Below are 13,825 nucleotides of genomic sequence, written 5' to 3' on the forward strand. Positions count from 1 at the left end.
ACAGGAAGAGGGAAAGAAGAGGAGATGGATCCAGATTTCTATTGCAAGAAGTTCTAGACTCTGACTCAGATTCAGAGCTACTGCAACCAAAAGACCTACGCAGAAGAGTCGCTCCCTTACAGGCGAGCTGACTACAATGGCCGAACCTAGATAGACATCAAAAGAAGCTTCTTTCTTTCTTCATAGCACCTGCATCATTGATTCCGTCAGTTCTGATCGCCATCACGCCCATTGTCTTGCTTCAGACGCTTGGGTTGGTCATCAGGTTGGTGGCGAGGTAGAAGAAGATCAGCTGCCACCTTCAGCATGGTATTGACACCATTCACCATCATCTTCCTTTCGACCTCCTCATAGATACCTGTCCAAAATTTCATTAAAGCTCCAGCATGACAGATTATCTCTATTGGGTTTTTTATAATTTTTCCTTCAAAATACGCTTTATTGCGTGCTTTCCAAATTGCCCCATGCATTAGAACACATATGAGTGGCCCAATCCTGCTTTAAGGCATCTATGGCTCTATTGCTGAATAAGGAGGGCATCAATGTTTCGCTTTCCCTCTGGACCTTTGCTATACCAAGATGAGACATAGTCACCATAGATTACGTCCCGATACTTTTGTGGCTCATCCTTGCTCACAAGCTTTGCAGCAGTGAATATTTTCCTTGATTTTGATGGATCATAAAATGTAGCTACTGATAAGCGGGCACGCTCAGCATCGACAACAGCTCGATGAACAGAACTCTTATATCTTCCATTGGTGATGATCTGGAGAAGGGTAAACAACATGAGAAAAATGAATAAGGGAACCAGATTCTACATAAATAAAAATATTCATACAACACTTTGGCCACAATCCTCTCCAAAAGTGCACATTAAACGTGGAGAGCATCACCATAGGTCATAAAAAAGGGCAGAGCACTAAAGAAAAAATTGATGGCATAGCAGATTAAGGTACATTACCTCTGTCTGATCAGCCAGAATCACAAGGATGCCATCACGCAAAGCAGGCACAGGTATCCACATTCCATCCTTCAATACCTTGATCCCACCAACATCATCTTGTATCAGAAGTGTTATTGCGCCCATATCAGAATGAGATTGTAACCCAAGAGCAAGATCAGGTTGTGGACAAGGAGAATAGTAGCTATTAGAGATAATTCCTTGTCTATTGGGCTAACCCTAGAGGGGTAGCTATATAGTAGTCATACATGGGCCTTATTGGGCCATAATACACACATACTCCAACACTCCTCCGCAGTCTGAACTACCGACGCAGCGGAGGTGCAGACTGGACATGAAAAGAAGAAGGACACACACACGAGCCCCCCCACAGACGCAACTAGCCACAGGTGATGTTGAGGCTGGAGCGAAAATCGGTGAAGGCGGGTGACGGGAGGCCCTTGGTGAAGATGTCGGCAAACTGAGAGGTAGTCGGGACGTGGAGGACCCGAACATCGCCGATGGCGACCCGATCCCGGACGAAGTGAAGGTCGATCTCCACATGTTTGGTCCGCTGGTGCTGAACAGGGTTGGTGGAGAGGTACACCGCACTGACGTTGTCGCAGTAGACAAGAGTGCTCCGGGAGAGAGGAGTGTAGAGCTCGGCAAGGAGCTGCCGAAGCCACGATGCCTCTGCCACGCCGTTAGCGACAGCGCGGTACTCCGCCTCGGCACTGGAGCGGGAGACCACCGGCTGACGCTTGGACGACCAGGACACCAGGTTGCCGCCCAAAAAGACGGCGTAGCCGGAGGTAGAGCGCCGAGTGTCCGGACACCCGGCCCAGTCAGCGTCGGTGTAGACAACGAGCTCAGTGGAGGGAGACCTGTGAAGGAGGAGGCCATAGTCCACAGTGCCCCGGAGGTAACGGAGTAGGCGCTTGAGAGCAGTGAGATGGGGCTCCCTGGGATCATGCATGTGGAGGCAAATCTGCTGAACCGCATAAGTGATATCCGGCCTGGTGAAGGTGAGGTACTGAAGGGCCCCAGCCAGACTCCGGTACGCAGTAGCATCTGTCACAGGAGTGCCGTCGGCCTCTGACAACTTGGCCTGAGTGTCAACTGGAGTGGAGCAGGGCTTGCAGTCAGTCATCCCAGCTCGCTCCAGGATATCAAGAGTATACTGCCGCTGGTGAAGAAAGAGGCCAGCCTGACGAGGCTCAACGGTGACCCCGAGAAAGTGATGGAGCACACCCAGATCTTTCATAGCGAACTCCTGCTGAAGTGAGGTGATGATCCGCCGTAGGAGGGACGAACTCGAGGCAGTGAGGACAATGTCATCAACATAGAGCAGCAGATAAGCAGTCTCAGCACCATGGTGATAGATAAACAGAGAAGTATCGGACTTGGCCTCCACAAAACCCAGTGTCAGTAGGTAGGCAGCAAACCGCGAATACCAAGCTCGAGGGGCCTGCTTGAGGCCATAGAGTGACTTGTTGAGCCGGCAGACCATATCAGGTCGAGAAGAATCAACAAAACCCGCTGGCTGGCTGCAGTAAACTGTCTCAGTCAGAGTACCGTGCAGGAAGGCGTTCTTGACGTCGAGCTGATGCACGGGCCAGGAGCGGGAGAGAGCCAGTGAGAGAACAGTCCGGACGGTAGCTGGCTTGACCACCGGACTGAACGTCTCGTCGTAGTCGACACCAGGGCGCTGAGTGAAACCCCGGAGAACCCAGCGGGCCTTGTACCGATCGAGGGTACCATCAGCGCGCCGCTTGTGTGTCCAGATCCACTTGCCGGTGACGACGTTGGAGCCAGGCGGACGGAGCACCAGATCCCAAGTCTGGTTGGCGAGGAGCACCGCGTACTCCTCTTCCATCGCGCGGCGCCAGTGAGGGTCCGATAGGGCGCCGCGGACGGAGGAGGGTACAGGAGAGACCTGCGGCTCGTCGGGCATCGCTGTAAGAGCCCGGGGCTGCAGGGTATCAGCCGCATGTCGCGTCACCATAGGGTGAACATGACGCGGGTGCCAGTGTAGGAGAGGCGGATGGTACACCGACGGCGCGACACGGGCAGTCGGGGCCGGCGGAGGTGGTGTAGGTGTCGCCGGCGGAGAAGAGTCCACAGGCGGTGACCGAGGCGGCGACGGCGGTGGCGGGGCCGGCTCCAGGTGTAGTGGAGCCGGCCGCGCCCGACGCTGGTAGACGCGCACTGGCTGCGCGAACCGGGTAGCAGGTGCGGAGGGCGGTGCCTCCGGCCCCGCGCAGGGCGAAGGGGTAGGGGCAGCACCAGAGTCTGGCGCCGTCGGACCCTCGTTGGGCGCAGGGTCAGGGGCAGCACCGGTGGACGTCGAGCCCGGTGAGAACCACGATGGAGCAGTACCTGCAGGACACAACGTCAGCGGTGGCTGGTCCACCGGGTCAGTGGGAAACAGGGAGGAGAGATCAGGGTCGGAGGTGGAAGGGGGTGGGGAGGTGGTGGAGTAAGGGAAGACGGACTCGTCAAACACCACGTGGCGAGAGATGAGGACCCGCCGAGAGGAGAGGTCAAAGCAACGGTACCCCTTGTGATCCGGGGAGTACCCGAGGAAGACGCACTGAGTCGAACGGGGAGCCAGCTTATAAGGAGCGGTGGCAGTGGTGTTAGGATAACACGCACACCCAAAGACACGAAGGTGATCATAGCGGGGGGAGGTACCGAAAAGAGCGTGGTGTGGAGTGGGAGCGGGGCAAGGCAACGGAAGGTAGGCGGTTAAGGAGATAGGTGGAGGTGTGAAGACTCTCAGCCCAGAAGGGGGCAGGGAGAGAAGACTGGAACAGAAGAGAGCGCATGGTGTCGTTCGTGGTACGAATCATGCGTTCAGCCTTACCGTTCTGGGAGGAGGTATAGGGACATGACATGCGTAGTTGCACACCGTGAGAGAGGAAGAAGGCACGGGAGGTGGTGTTATCGAACTCGCGGCCGTTGTCACATTGGACGGCCTTGATGGTGAGGCTGAACTGAGTGGACACCCAGGCGAAGAAGTGGGCAAGCGTGGGGAAAGCATCAGACTTGGCACGCAAGGGAAAAGTCCAAGAATAATGGGAGAAATCGTCAACCACAACAAGATAATACTTATAGCCAGAAATGCTCAAAACAGGCGATGTCCATAGGTCGCAATGTACAAGATCAAACATATGGGTCGCATGTGAAGAGGAGGTAGGAAAAGGAAGGCGAACATGACGGCCCAGTTGGCACGCCTGACACAGATGCTCATCATGAGCCCGAGTACATGGTATGTCGGAACTACGACTAAGCTGTGTCAGGGCATCACGGCCAGGATGACCAAGACGCCGGTGGCATGTAGTGGAAGAAGTGGTGGCAGCAAAAGCAGCTGAAGAAGCGGAGGGCGAAGCGGAAGAAGTGGACGCAGGAAACCGAAGGGAGTAAAGGGGCCCGGTGCTGTCACATCGGAGAAGAGGTCGTCGGGTAGCCAAATCCTTCACAGTAAGACCAGAGGAGTCAAATTCAACAGAACAAGAATTGTCAGTGGTAAAATGGCGAATAGAAAGAAGGTTGTGAACCATGGAGGGAGCAACAAGAACATCAGGAATCCGAAAAGAACCGGGAGTGTGAGCGGTACCCACGGAAGTGACAGGAAGACAAGAGCCATTTGCGACCATGATGGACGAAGGGTGGGAGGAAGAAGGAGGGTGAACAGAAGAGAGTATACCAGGGTTGGGTGTAGTATGGAAAGTGGCACCCGAGTCGGCGATCCAGTCCTGGCCGACTGGAGGAGTCAGGGTCATGGTGCCGAAAGAGCGGGCCAAGGCTGTCGGGTCCCACCCAACAGGCCCAGGCGAGGCCCCGGGAGGTGGAGCCCACGACGACGAAAACGGAGCGACCGGTACAGCGCCAGCGAGCATGGTGGTCGGTGGACGAGGCTCGCCGCCGGTGGCCTGGAAGGGCCACATGGAGATGCGCCCTGACCATGGGTTGCCAAAGGATGGCCAGGAAGAGCCCCGTGGAGGCGCCGGTGTGCCCGGCGGTGTGCCCCCACGACCACGCCCCCCACCGCGGCGGCGGCGGCCGCCACGCCCCCCCCCCCCACCCCCGCTCGGCCCAGGAGGAGGAGGACCAAGAAGGGACGACGGTGGCGAAGCGGAGGGACGTGGCGTAGGAGTCACAGCAAGAGCGGTTGAGGAAGACGAGGAGCCTGGCGCGGGAAGGGACCCAGGCTGGATGCCCTGAGTAAGCTCCTCCATGACAAGGTCATCACGGACCTGCAGGAAAGTGGGGAAGGGCCGCTGCCGGGTGATCCAGGTGCGGAGGTGGGCGTAGCGCTCGTTGAGGCCGCGAAGAATGTTGAGAACCAAGATCCGGTCCTCCACGGCCCAGCCAAGGTCACCGAGGGAGTCCGCCATGGTCTTCATCTTCCGGCAGAACTCGCCAACGGAGAGGTCGCCCTGGACGAAGGTGCGGAAGCTCGCATCGAGACGAAGGGCCCGGGCTTCAGCGTTGCCCAGGAACTGGCCCTCGAGCGCCAGCCAGGCCCGGCGAGCGGTGGTGTCGGGGGTGCCGCGGACGAGGTCGTGGAGGTCGAGGGAGATGGTTCCCAGGATCCACGACAGGATGATGCTGTCGAGGCGAAGCCACGTAGCTGTCCGGGCCGCAGGGAAGGTGTCGGTGAGGACATGGTCGTCGAGGGTGTAGCGGCGGAGAATGAGCAGCACCATGTCCCGCCAGCGGGCGTAGGAGGGCGACTCAGGGTCGAGGACGACTGGGACCAAGCTCTTGATGTTCTGAACACCCCCGGCCTGGTAATGTAGCTGCGCGACGAGTGGATCGGCCGGGTCGGTCCAGACAACCAAAGGCAGACGGGGAGCCCCGGAGCCGGAGGAGGTGGCAGTGCTGTCGTGGGACACCGGGTAGGCGAGGAGCTGCTCCGCCTCAGCGATCTGACGGGCCAAGATGTCGGCCGCATCACGCTCGCGCTCCCAGGTCAGGGCTGTTGCGTGCAGGCGTGCCTGACCCTCGGCAGCAGCAGCCCGGGAGGCGACGAGGGCCGCAGCGAGGGTCACATCAGGAGGTGGCAGAGGAGGCGGGGCAGGGAAGGGAAGGCGAGCATGCCCTCCGCCGGCGCCCGCCGGGATGACACCAGTAGCAGCAGCAGCGGCGCCCGCACCCGCACCCGCAGGGCCGCCCGCTCCCTGGCGGAGAGCAGCAGCAGCCGCGGCCGCGGCGGGATCCACGCCGGCGGGCTCCACGCCCGCGCGCCCGCCTGCGCCCGCGCGGAGGGCCGCAGCGGCGACGGCGGCGGCGGCGGCGTGGTCCGCGCCGGCGGGATCCACGTCCGCGCGCCCGCCTGCGCCCGCGCGGAGGGCCGCAGCGGCGGCGGCGGCAGCGTGGTCCGCGCCATCCAGGGCCCCGGCGTGGCCCGCGTCGGTGTCGTGGCCCGCGCCAGGGATCCCGGCGACGGCGGCCAGCGCCGCGGGAGCGGCGGCCGCGCCCGCGGGAGGCCTTCCCGAGGCGACCTGGGCCCATGTGGAAGAGAGGGATGGGAAGGAGGAGGGAGGAGGGGGAAGAGGGCCGCCGGCCATGGCGCCCACGGCTGCCGGCGGCGGCGGCGGCGTCCTGGCAGCGGCTGGGAGAGGAAGGTGAGAAAAACCTAGGCTGATACCATATTAGAGATAATTCCTTGTCTATTGGGCTAACCCTAGAGGGGTAGCTATATAGTAGTCATACATGGGCCTTATTGGGCCATAATACACACATACTCCAACAGTAGCTAATAGTAATATTCTGATAAACTTCTCCAACTGCCTCTTTTATATAAGATGGTGGTGGGTTCAGATTTTCTGAGATGATGCACAGCAACTTTTGAGCAAAATCCTTCATGCTGTTGCTGTATTTTGCAATAGTGTCCCTGTAAAAAGTACATGGTGTTAGCTCCTGTGTTACAGACTAAAGTAACATACTGAATATAATAAGGTATGCAAACAGGATGCTTAAATATTTTATTCTTAGTATAAGATGATCACTCATAGATTTCATATAATGATGTAGGAGCATACAGTTAGATTCTCCAGACTGTAATAGCATACTCAGCAGTCAGCACTATCTAGTTTGCTATCAAAGAAAGCAACACAAGGGTGTCACCTTAAAGCGGCTATATTTGGATAGAAGTTCAAAGGGAGATTTAGCTCTATGGCCCTGAAAAAAATAGGTCTTAGGTATATGGCCTTTTTTTATTTGAACTTTGCTCTATGGCCCTGAAATGAGTTTTCTTTGGCTCTATGGCCTTCCGTCCGTTTTGGACAGCCAACGGTGTTAAGTCAGGGGTAAAAAGACCATTTTACCCCTAGCAAAAACTAAAATAAAATGCAGAGTTTTATTTGGAGTAATATTAAGCAAATAAATTCACACATAACCATTTTTTCCAGGGCCATAGAGCTAATTCAGCTGTTTCAGTAATCTTATTGTCTGACAAGTAAAAAAGCTGAAACTTTTAGGAAACCAAGTATTGGCCAAAATTAAACCATTTTAGCATTTTAGAATCTGTGGAAAGGACTGCAGACCCACTAGGAACTGTAAATGCAAGTATACTACAGACCTGACACTATTTTCGTTCAACAGTTTATTCCTATCTACATAATTTTCAGATTAACGCAATATAAACAAAGCATGGAATTCTCTTCAAATAAGCACAACTTGATACTTGGATATGGAATAATAAATACTAAGAAAATGATGAATGCAGCTGCTATTCTACATTTCTACTGATCTCTTTGCACCACAAGCTGTGAACTATGCTACACATTATCCAAGCTATGGTTTGTACCACATCAGTACGATCTACTGAACCTCTGTCACCATACAATACAACCACTGGAAAATGCAAAGATCATCACTCACCCTCTGTCCCGATGATGACGATGATGTCCACGGTCTCCTCGTTGCGAGGCAGGTCGACGAGCAGCGGGGTCAGACGCCCTGGACGCACATCAGGATGCGGAAGAACAAGAACGCATTGCCCGTGCGGCGCGCCACCTCCGCTCTCAGCTCGAACACGGAGCGGCCTTGGAACTGGAACGTGCCCCAATTGTCCGGGAAGTTCCCGTAGTTGTCCGCCGCACGAACCGTATCGTCCGCTGCAGGTGCACGGGCTCCTCGTGCAGGAGGAACAGGCCGCGGAAGCTGCGTCGGTTGTTCTGTTACCATGGAACACGCTCGTGTTTAGGAGGAAACCAGGACAAGTAAGACAACACTAGTTCTGAACAGTGCTGAATGCACATTGTAATGGGAACAAGATGTTCAGACGCAGGCAAATCAGCTTTAACCATGATCTAGCAAGAATTGTACTGAAAACTACGAAAATAACTGAATTTGGTTCAATCAAATATACAAATGCAGCAAATCTTAATCTGACAATTCAACATACGACAGACGAAAATTCTATAGATACATATATCATTGTTGATTGCTGGGTAAAATTCTAAGAAACAGCTCCTAAAGTTTAGACTACTGAAACCAAAATGGGAAGGCGAATAGGACCAAAAACTCCTTCCTGGGCTCCAAATGCAGGGGTGCAAGGATTCAAGAAACGAAATCTACGGCTCCCTAGGAGGAAACCTGGACAAGTAGACAACACTAGTTCTTAACAGTGTTGAATGCACATTGTAATGGGGACAAGATGTTCAGACGCAGTCAATCAGCTTTAACCATGATATAGTAAGAAATGACCAAATACTGAAAACTACGAAAATAGCTGAAAATGATTCATATATACAGATGAAGCAAATCTTAATCTGACGTATCAACATACGACAGACAGAAATTCTAGGTACATATATCATTGTTGGGTAAAATTCTAAGAATCGGCTCCTAAAGCTTAGACTGCTGAAACCAAATGGGAAGGCGAATAGGACCAAAAACTCCTCCCTGGGATCCAAATGCAGTGGCGCAAGGATTCAAGAATCCAGAACTCTACGGCTCCCTAGGAGCTGGACCTACAGCAACATGATTCAAGTTTTTGAGCGAGAGAAATGGTTATCTTGGCACAGAATTGATCCCAAGACTGCAGAAAAGAAAAAAAAAATCACATTTGGCAGTTCTTGGAAGAACCGACGGAAACAAAGAAACATCCAGCGCTGGTGCTTCAAGCACAGGTTCCACAAATCGGAATTGTAGGTTCCATCCAAGAACCCTGCTCCGCCCAAACCAATGCGAGAAGCCGAGGCGAGCTGTGCAACGCAATAGGGGTCTCGGGACGGGCAAGACTGTGCAAGGCCATAGGTGTCTCGGGATACTGGACCGGGCGGAACTCACCGGAATCCGCGTTGGAAGTGCTGCCGGATTGGGGCTCGTGGGGATGGTCTCGACCTTCCAATGCATCATCGTGCTCTGGTTGTCGACGTCGTCGACGGAGACGCCGCTGAGCCAGAGGCGGTACCTGCCGTTGGCGCGGAGGAGGCGGTTGGAGACGTGGCGCAGGAGGACGTAGCTGGCATCCCCGGTGCCGACGACCTTCCACAGGATGGGGTCCACGTCCTGGTCGTAGTAGCCCAGGTCGACGCGGATAGTAAAGAGATAGCTCTTCAATTGCGGCGAAGTTGAACCGGCTGTTTTACGAGCAAGAACAGCAAAGGATGATTCTCCAATGACGCTAGAGCTCGCGGCTGGTTTGCGGGGAAACTAGCAAAGCATAACTACTGACCTAGATGCGAAAAAGTAGATAGAGAAAAGTAAAAGAACGATAATAGTAGATTTGTTTTGTGTCGATTGTCGGAACTCACCGGAGTGAAGGATGCTGGTCCTGCACTCTATCGTTCCTGGTCCGGTGCCGGACGGGAGCTTAACTGAATGGTGGTTCCAAATAAGATATGGCCTGAACGCGACGCAGAAGAAAGGTATTGACTCCAGCATAATGCTTATATCCTGGATGATCTGGAGAGAGCGCAACAACAGGGTGTTTGGCAGAGCCACCCCCAGCAGCCGGCGCAGCTCATCGATGAAGCCGTTCTCTGGTCAGCAGCGGGCGCCAAACATTTGGCCACCATCGGCTGGCCGGCAGTGACAGAAGCTCAAGCAATGGGAGAACAGCTTCATCGATAAACTGAGCTTCGTCTCATTCTAAAACGGTTGTTAATCTCACATGTAATAGACAATAAACTGTTAACCGTGTGCGTGCGCCCGGACAGCCCACATTGTACTAATCCTTTTTACAACATCTTCTTAATACAAAGATACGCAGCTCTCCTGCGTATTCATGAAAAAAAAGACTGTCAGGGGAGCGACAATTGGCCATATAGAGCAACCCCAAGAACTCCCTTAAACTACTCCTAAAACCTTAATTGAGGGAAAATAGTAAAAAAGGTTGCTCCAACAGATCCCCTAAATCTCCTGCAAATTTACGTCCACCCGCATCCAGAGCTATTTTTTCGGTAAATATATGCGGCGCACCTCCTTCCCCAATCCATTCTCGCGCGCTCGCACCTTTTCTTCCCCACGCGCGCCATTTTCCCGAGCGTCTTCGGCAGCGGTGGCGCCGTTCCTTATCCTTGCGGTGGCGGCGGCCACGGCACCCGGCCTTCCCCGAGCGGCGGCAGTGGCACCCGGCCTGTCCTCCCTAAGCGGCGGCGGCGCTCGGCCTTTCCTCCCCGAGCAGCGGCTGCGCCGGCGGCCGGCCCTGTCCTCCCCAAGCGGCGCCGGCGCCGGCGGCCGGCCCTGTCCTCCCCGAGGGCCACGACAGGAAGGGCCGCTTCATCCTCTGGATTGTTGGCAAATAGTTTCCAGGTATGGTTCCAGGTGCTCAATTTTCCTAATTAACTTTCTGGTTAGTAGGCCTCTTTATTAGCTCTAGCAGTGTCCTGGTTGAAAAACCAATTTGTTAGGTGTTTTAGATGTTGGATTCAATACCATCTGATGGTTGCTGCGATATTATCCTAAATTGTACTATGTTTCTTGGCCCTCTCTGGATTGTTTGCAAGGATGAAATTGAGCAGCCTCTGAAATTGTTTTCTTGCATCAGATCCATGCTTGGGGATGGTTACCCCTAGTATGTCATATCTCGTGCAGAAGTCTTGCTAGAGAAGAGAAGCATGAACTGCAAGGCATATCATAGACCTGGTAGTTGAAGCCTTGTGCTGAAGTTAAATGTAAATATAACTGTGTTTTGAAAACCCATAAGTTCCTGCTAGATTTGGGAATGTACATTGCCTGGCGCAATCTCGTCCCAAATGAATGGCCTTTCTAGCAGCAAGACCTTCAGGTGTAGTGCAATGCTTTGAACCAATGGCTTGCAAGTTCTGCAGGTTCAGAACACAAAGATATCTGTTTACTATGTCAATGTTGCTTGAGTAATTGAGATAGTAGTCACAGAACAGTTGCTTAAGTAATTCAACATCTGTACCAATTCACCATCTAGTTAGGATGTTGCAGGAAAACAAGTCGTAACCAAATAATTTAGTCATATAACTGAGCTGACAAAACTAATTTGGAAAAAAGTTTTGAATATCCAGGCTGACATCAGCAGCTCTCCCACGTAGAAGAAGATATCAAGGCTGACAAACTTACATTCTCCAATTTGTAAGCATTAGAAAAAGAAAGGGGCATCATAAAACAACTTTGAAAAAGTAGAAGATACCAGACTGACAGTACCGCATAATGAATCTGTAGCTGACTAAATTTTTGGAAGTAACGTGCTTATAATTGTATCTTAGCTTAGTAACATCATTGTTTTGGTGTTACAGCAACTCCAAGAGCTCCCCATGTCAAGTGCTCTCATCCAGCAAGTTCAAGATCGGCGCGGCAGGCAGAAGATGCGTCGGGTCATGGCCGTCGGCGGCCCAAACGCCTAATGGAACGGCGGCGTCCAAGATTTCCAATTTGCTGGCGGTGAGTACCTTGGCCGGACTAGTGAAGGTGAGATTCGAAGGGAAGGGTAGGATCGACGACCATCATGTCCTCCGATGGACGGCCTTGCCAGTGATGATGATGATCCCCTGGCAGAGCATTACCCTAGCAACAACGCCCCCTATGCATCCTTTGAGCACATGGCCAACAACAACAATTTTACATTTTCGACCCCGGTGGCTGGTGTCGTTGTTTTCAGGCTCCTCTGAGCTATAGCACACCTTTTCATGGGTGAAAACGCATCCGGAGGTCATTTTCACGTCTTCGATCCACCCCCCACGTTTTCGACCCCAGTGGCCGATGTCGCTTTTTTCGGGCTCCCGTGACCTACAACACACGTTTTTATGGCCGAACACGCGTCGGGAGGTAATTTTCACGTCTTCGCCCCCACGTTTTCGACTATGGTGACCGGTGTCGCTATTTTCGGGCTCTCGTGACCTATAACACACGTTTTCATTGCCAAAAACGAATCCGGAGATTATTTTCACATCTTCGATCCATCCCCCACGTTTTCGATCCTGGTGGCCGGTGTGGCTGGTTTCGGGCTAGCACATGTTTTCATGGCCGAAAACGCATTCGGAGGACATTTTTATGCCTTCGGTCCATCCCCACGTTTTCGACCCCGGTGGTCGGTGTCGATGTTTTCGAGAACCCGTGACCTATAGCACATGTTTTTTATGGCCGAACACGCGTCCGGAGGCCATTTTCACGTCTTCGGTCTATCCCCGATGTTTTCGACCCCGGTGGCTGGTGTCGCTATTTTCAGGCTCCCGTGACCTATAGCACACCTTTTTATGGCCGAACATGTGTCCGGAGGCCATTTTCACATCTTCGGTCCATCCCTGATGTTTTTGACCCTGGTGGCTGGTGTCGCCGTTTTCAGGCTCGCGTGACCTATAGCACACATTTTCATGGCCGAACACGCGTCCGGAGGCAATTTTCACATCTTCGCCCCACATTTTCGACCCCGGTGGCCCGTGTCGCTGTTTTTGGGCTCCCGTGACCTATAGCACATGTTTTCATGGCCGAAAACGCGTCCGGAGATCATTTTCACGTCTTCAGTCCATCCCCTATATTTTCGACCCTGGTGGCTGGAGTCGCTATTTCCGCGCTCCCGTGACACGTTTTTATAGCCGAAAACACGTCCGGAGGCCATTTTCACGTCTTTGGTCCATCCCCGACATTTTCGACTTTGGTGGCTGGTGTCGCTGTTTTCAAGCTCGCGTGACCTATAGCACACGTTTTCATGGCTGAAATTGCGTCCGGAGGTCATTTTCACATCTTCGGTCCACCCCCCATGTTTTCGACTCCGGTGGCCAGTGTCGCTGTTTTCGGGCTCCTATGACCTATAGCACACACCTTTATAGCTGAACACGCGTCCGGAGGCAATTTTCACATCTTCGCCCCACATTTTCAACCCCGGTGGCTAGTGTCGCTATTTTCAGGCTCCCGTGACCTATAGGACACGTTTTCATGGCCGAAATCGCGTCCGGAGGTTATTTTTACATCTTCGGTCCATCCCCCACGTTTTCGACCTCGGTGGCCGGTGTGGCCATTTTCAGGCTCCCGTGACCTATAGCACGCCTTATCTTACTTTGATTTTGAGTAGTCTGCTGTTGAGTCTTTGTATGGAAGTGCGATGGACATCGCACTCCATATGGAGTAGCCCCCAAGCCTTAGGTTGAAACCAAGAATCAGGTTGAGGGTCAATATGCAATTCTTTCATCTTTGTCTTGATTTTGCAGAAAAAGAAATTTTTGTCCAATGGATACGGTGTACGCAACCCCCGAGCCGTTGTTCGACTAGTTGTAGGCGAAGAAGAGGGTCAACTTTTGGTCAATGCATCCGTTGGGTAGTAATGCCCTTTATTCTTGTGATAAATATTGTAACCGTCGAACCGTTGCGAGTTTATCGGCGGTATTCCCAGAATCTCGGAGCTGTTAGATCCGTTGGCACTATTATAAAAGATAAGCCAGTTTGCCTTGCCTAGGTCAC

The 13,825-nt window shown here is 53.2% G+C and overlaps 2 protein-coding genes across 2 annotated transcripts; both read right to left on the minus strand.

The window, feature by feature from the left end:
* Nucleotides 1-517: 517 nt before the first annotated feature.
* LOC117857104 (1-aminocyclopropane-1-carboxylate oxidase 1-like) lies at nucleotides 518-6,841 on the minus strand. The gene is made up of 3 exons (XM_034739600.2): nucleotides 6,690-6,841; nucleotides 962-1,145; nucleotides 518-766 (listed from the first exon to the last, which is right to left on the minus strand). The coding sequence occupies exons 1-3, from the start codon at nucleotides 6,812-6,814 to the stop codon at nucleotides 518-520; spliced, it is 558 nt and encodes a 185-aa protein (XP_034595491.2). The 5' UTR covers nucleotides 6,815-6,841.
* A 982-nt stretch (nucleotides 6,842-7,823) lies between these two features.
* Nucleotides 7,824-10,434, minus strand: LOC117855705 (uncharacterized). The gene is made up of 5 exons (XM_072294302.1): nucleotides 10,412-10,434; nucleotides 9,712-9,803; nucleotides 9,019-9,537; nucleotides 8,907-8,925; nucleotides 7,824-8,127 (listed from the first exon to the last, which is right to left on the minus strand). The coding sequence occupies exons 1-5, from the start codon at nucleotides 10,432-10,434 to the stop codon at nucleotides 7,824-7,826; spliced, it is 957 nt and encodes a 318-aa protein (XP_072150403.1).
* Between the last annotated feature and the right edge of the window lie 3,391 nt (nucleotides 10,435-13,825).

Source organism: Setaria viridis, chromosome 5, assembly GCF_005286985.2.
Source record: "Setaria viridis chromosome 5, Setaria_viridis_v4.0, whole genome shotgun sequence".
NCBI lineage: Eukaryota > Viridiplantae > Streptophyta > Magnoliopsida > Poales > Poaceae > Setaria > Setaria viridis.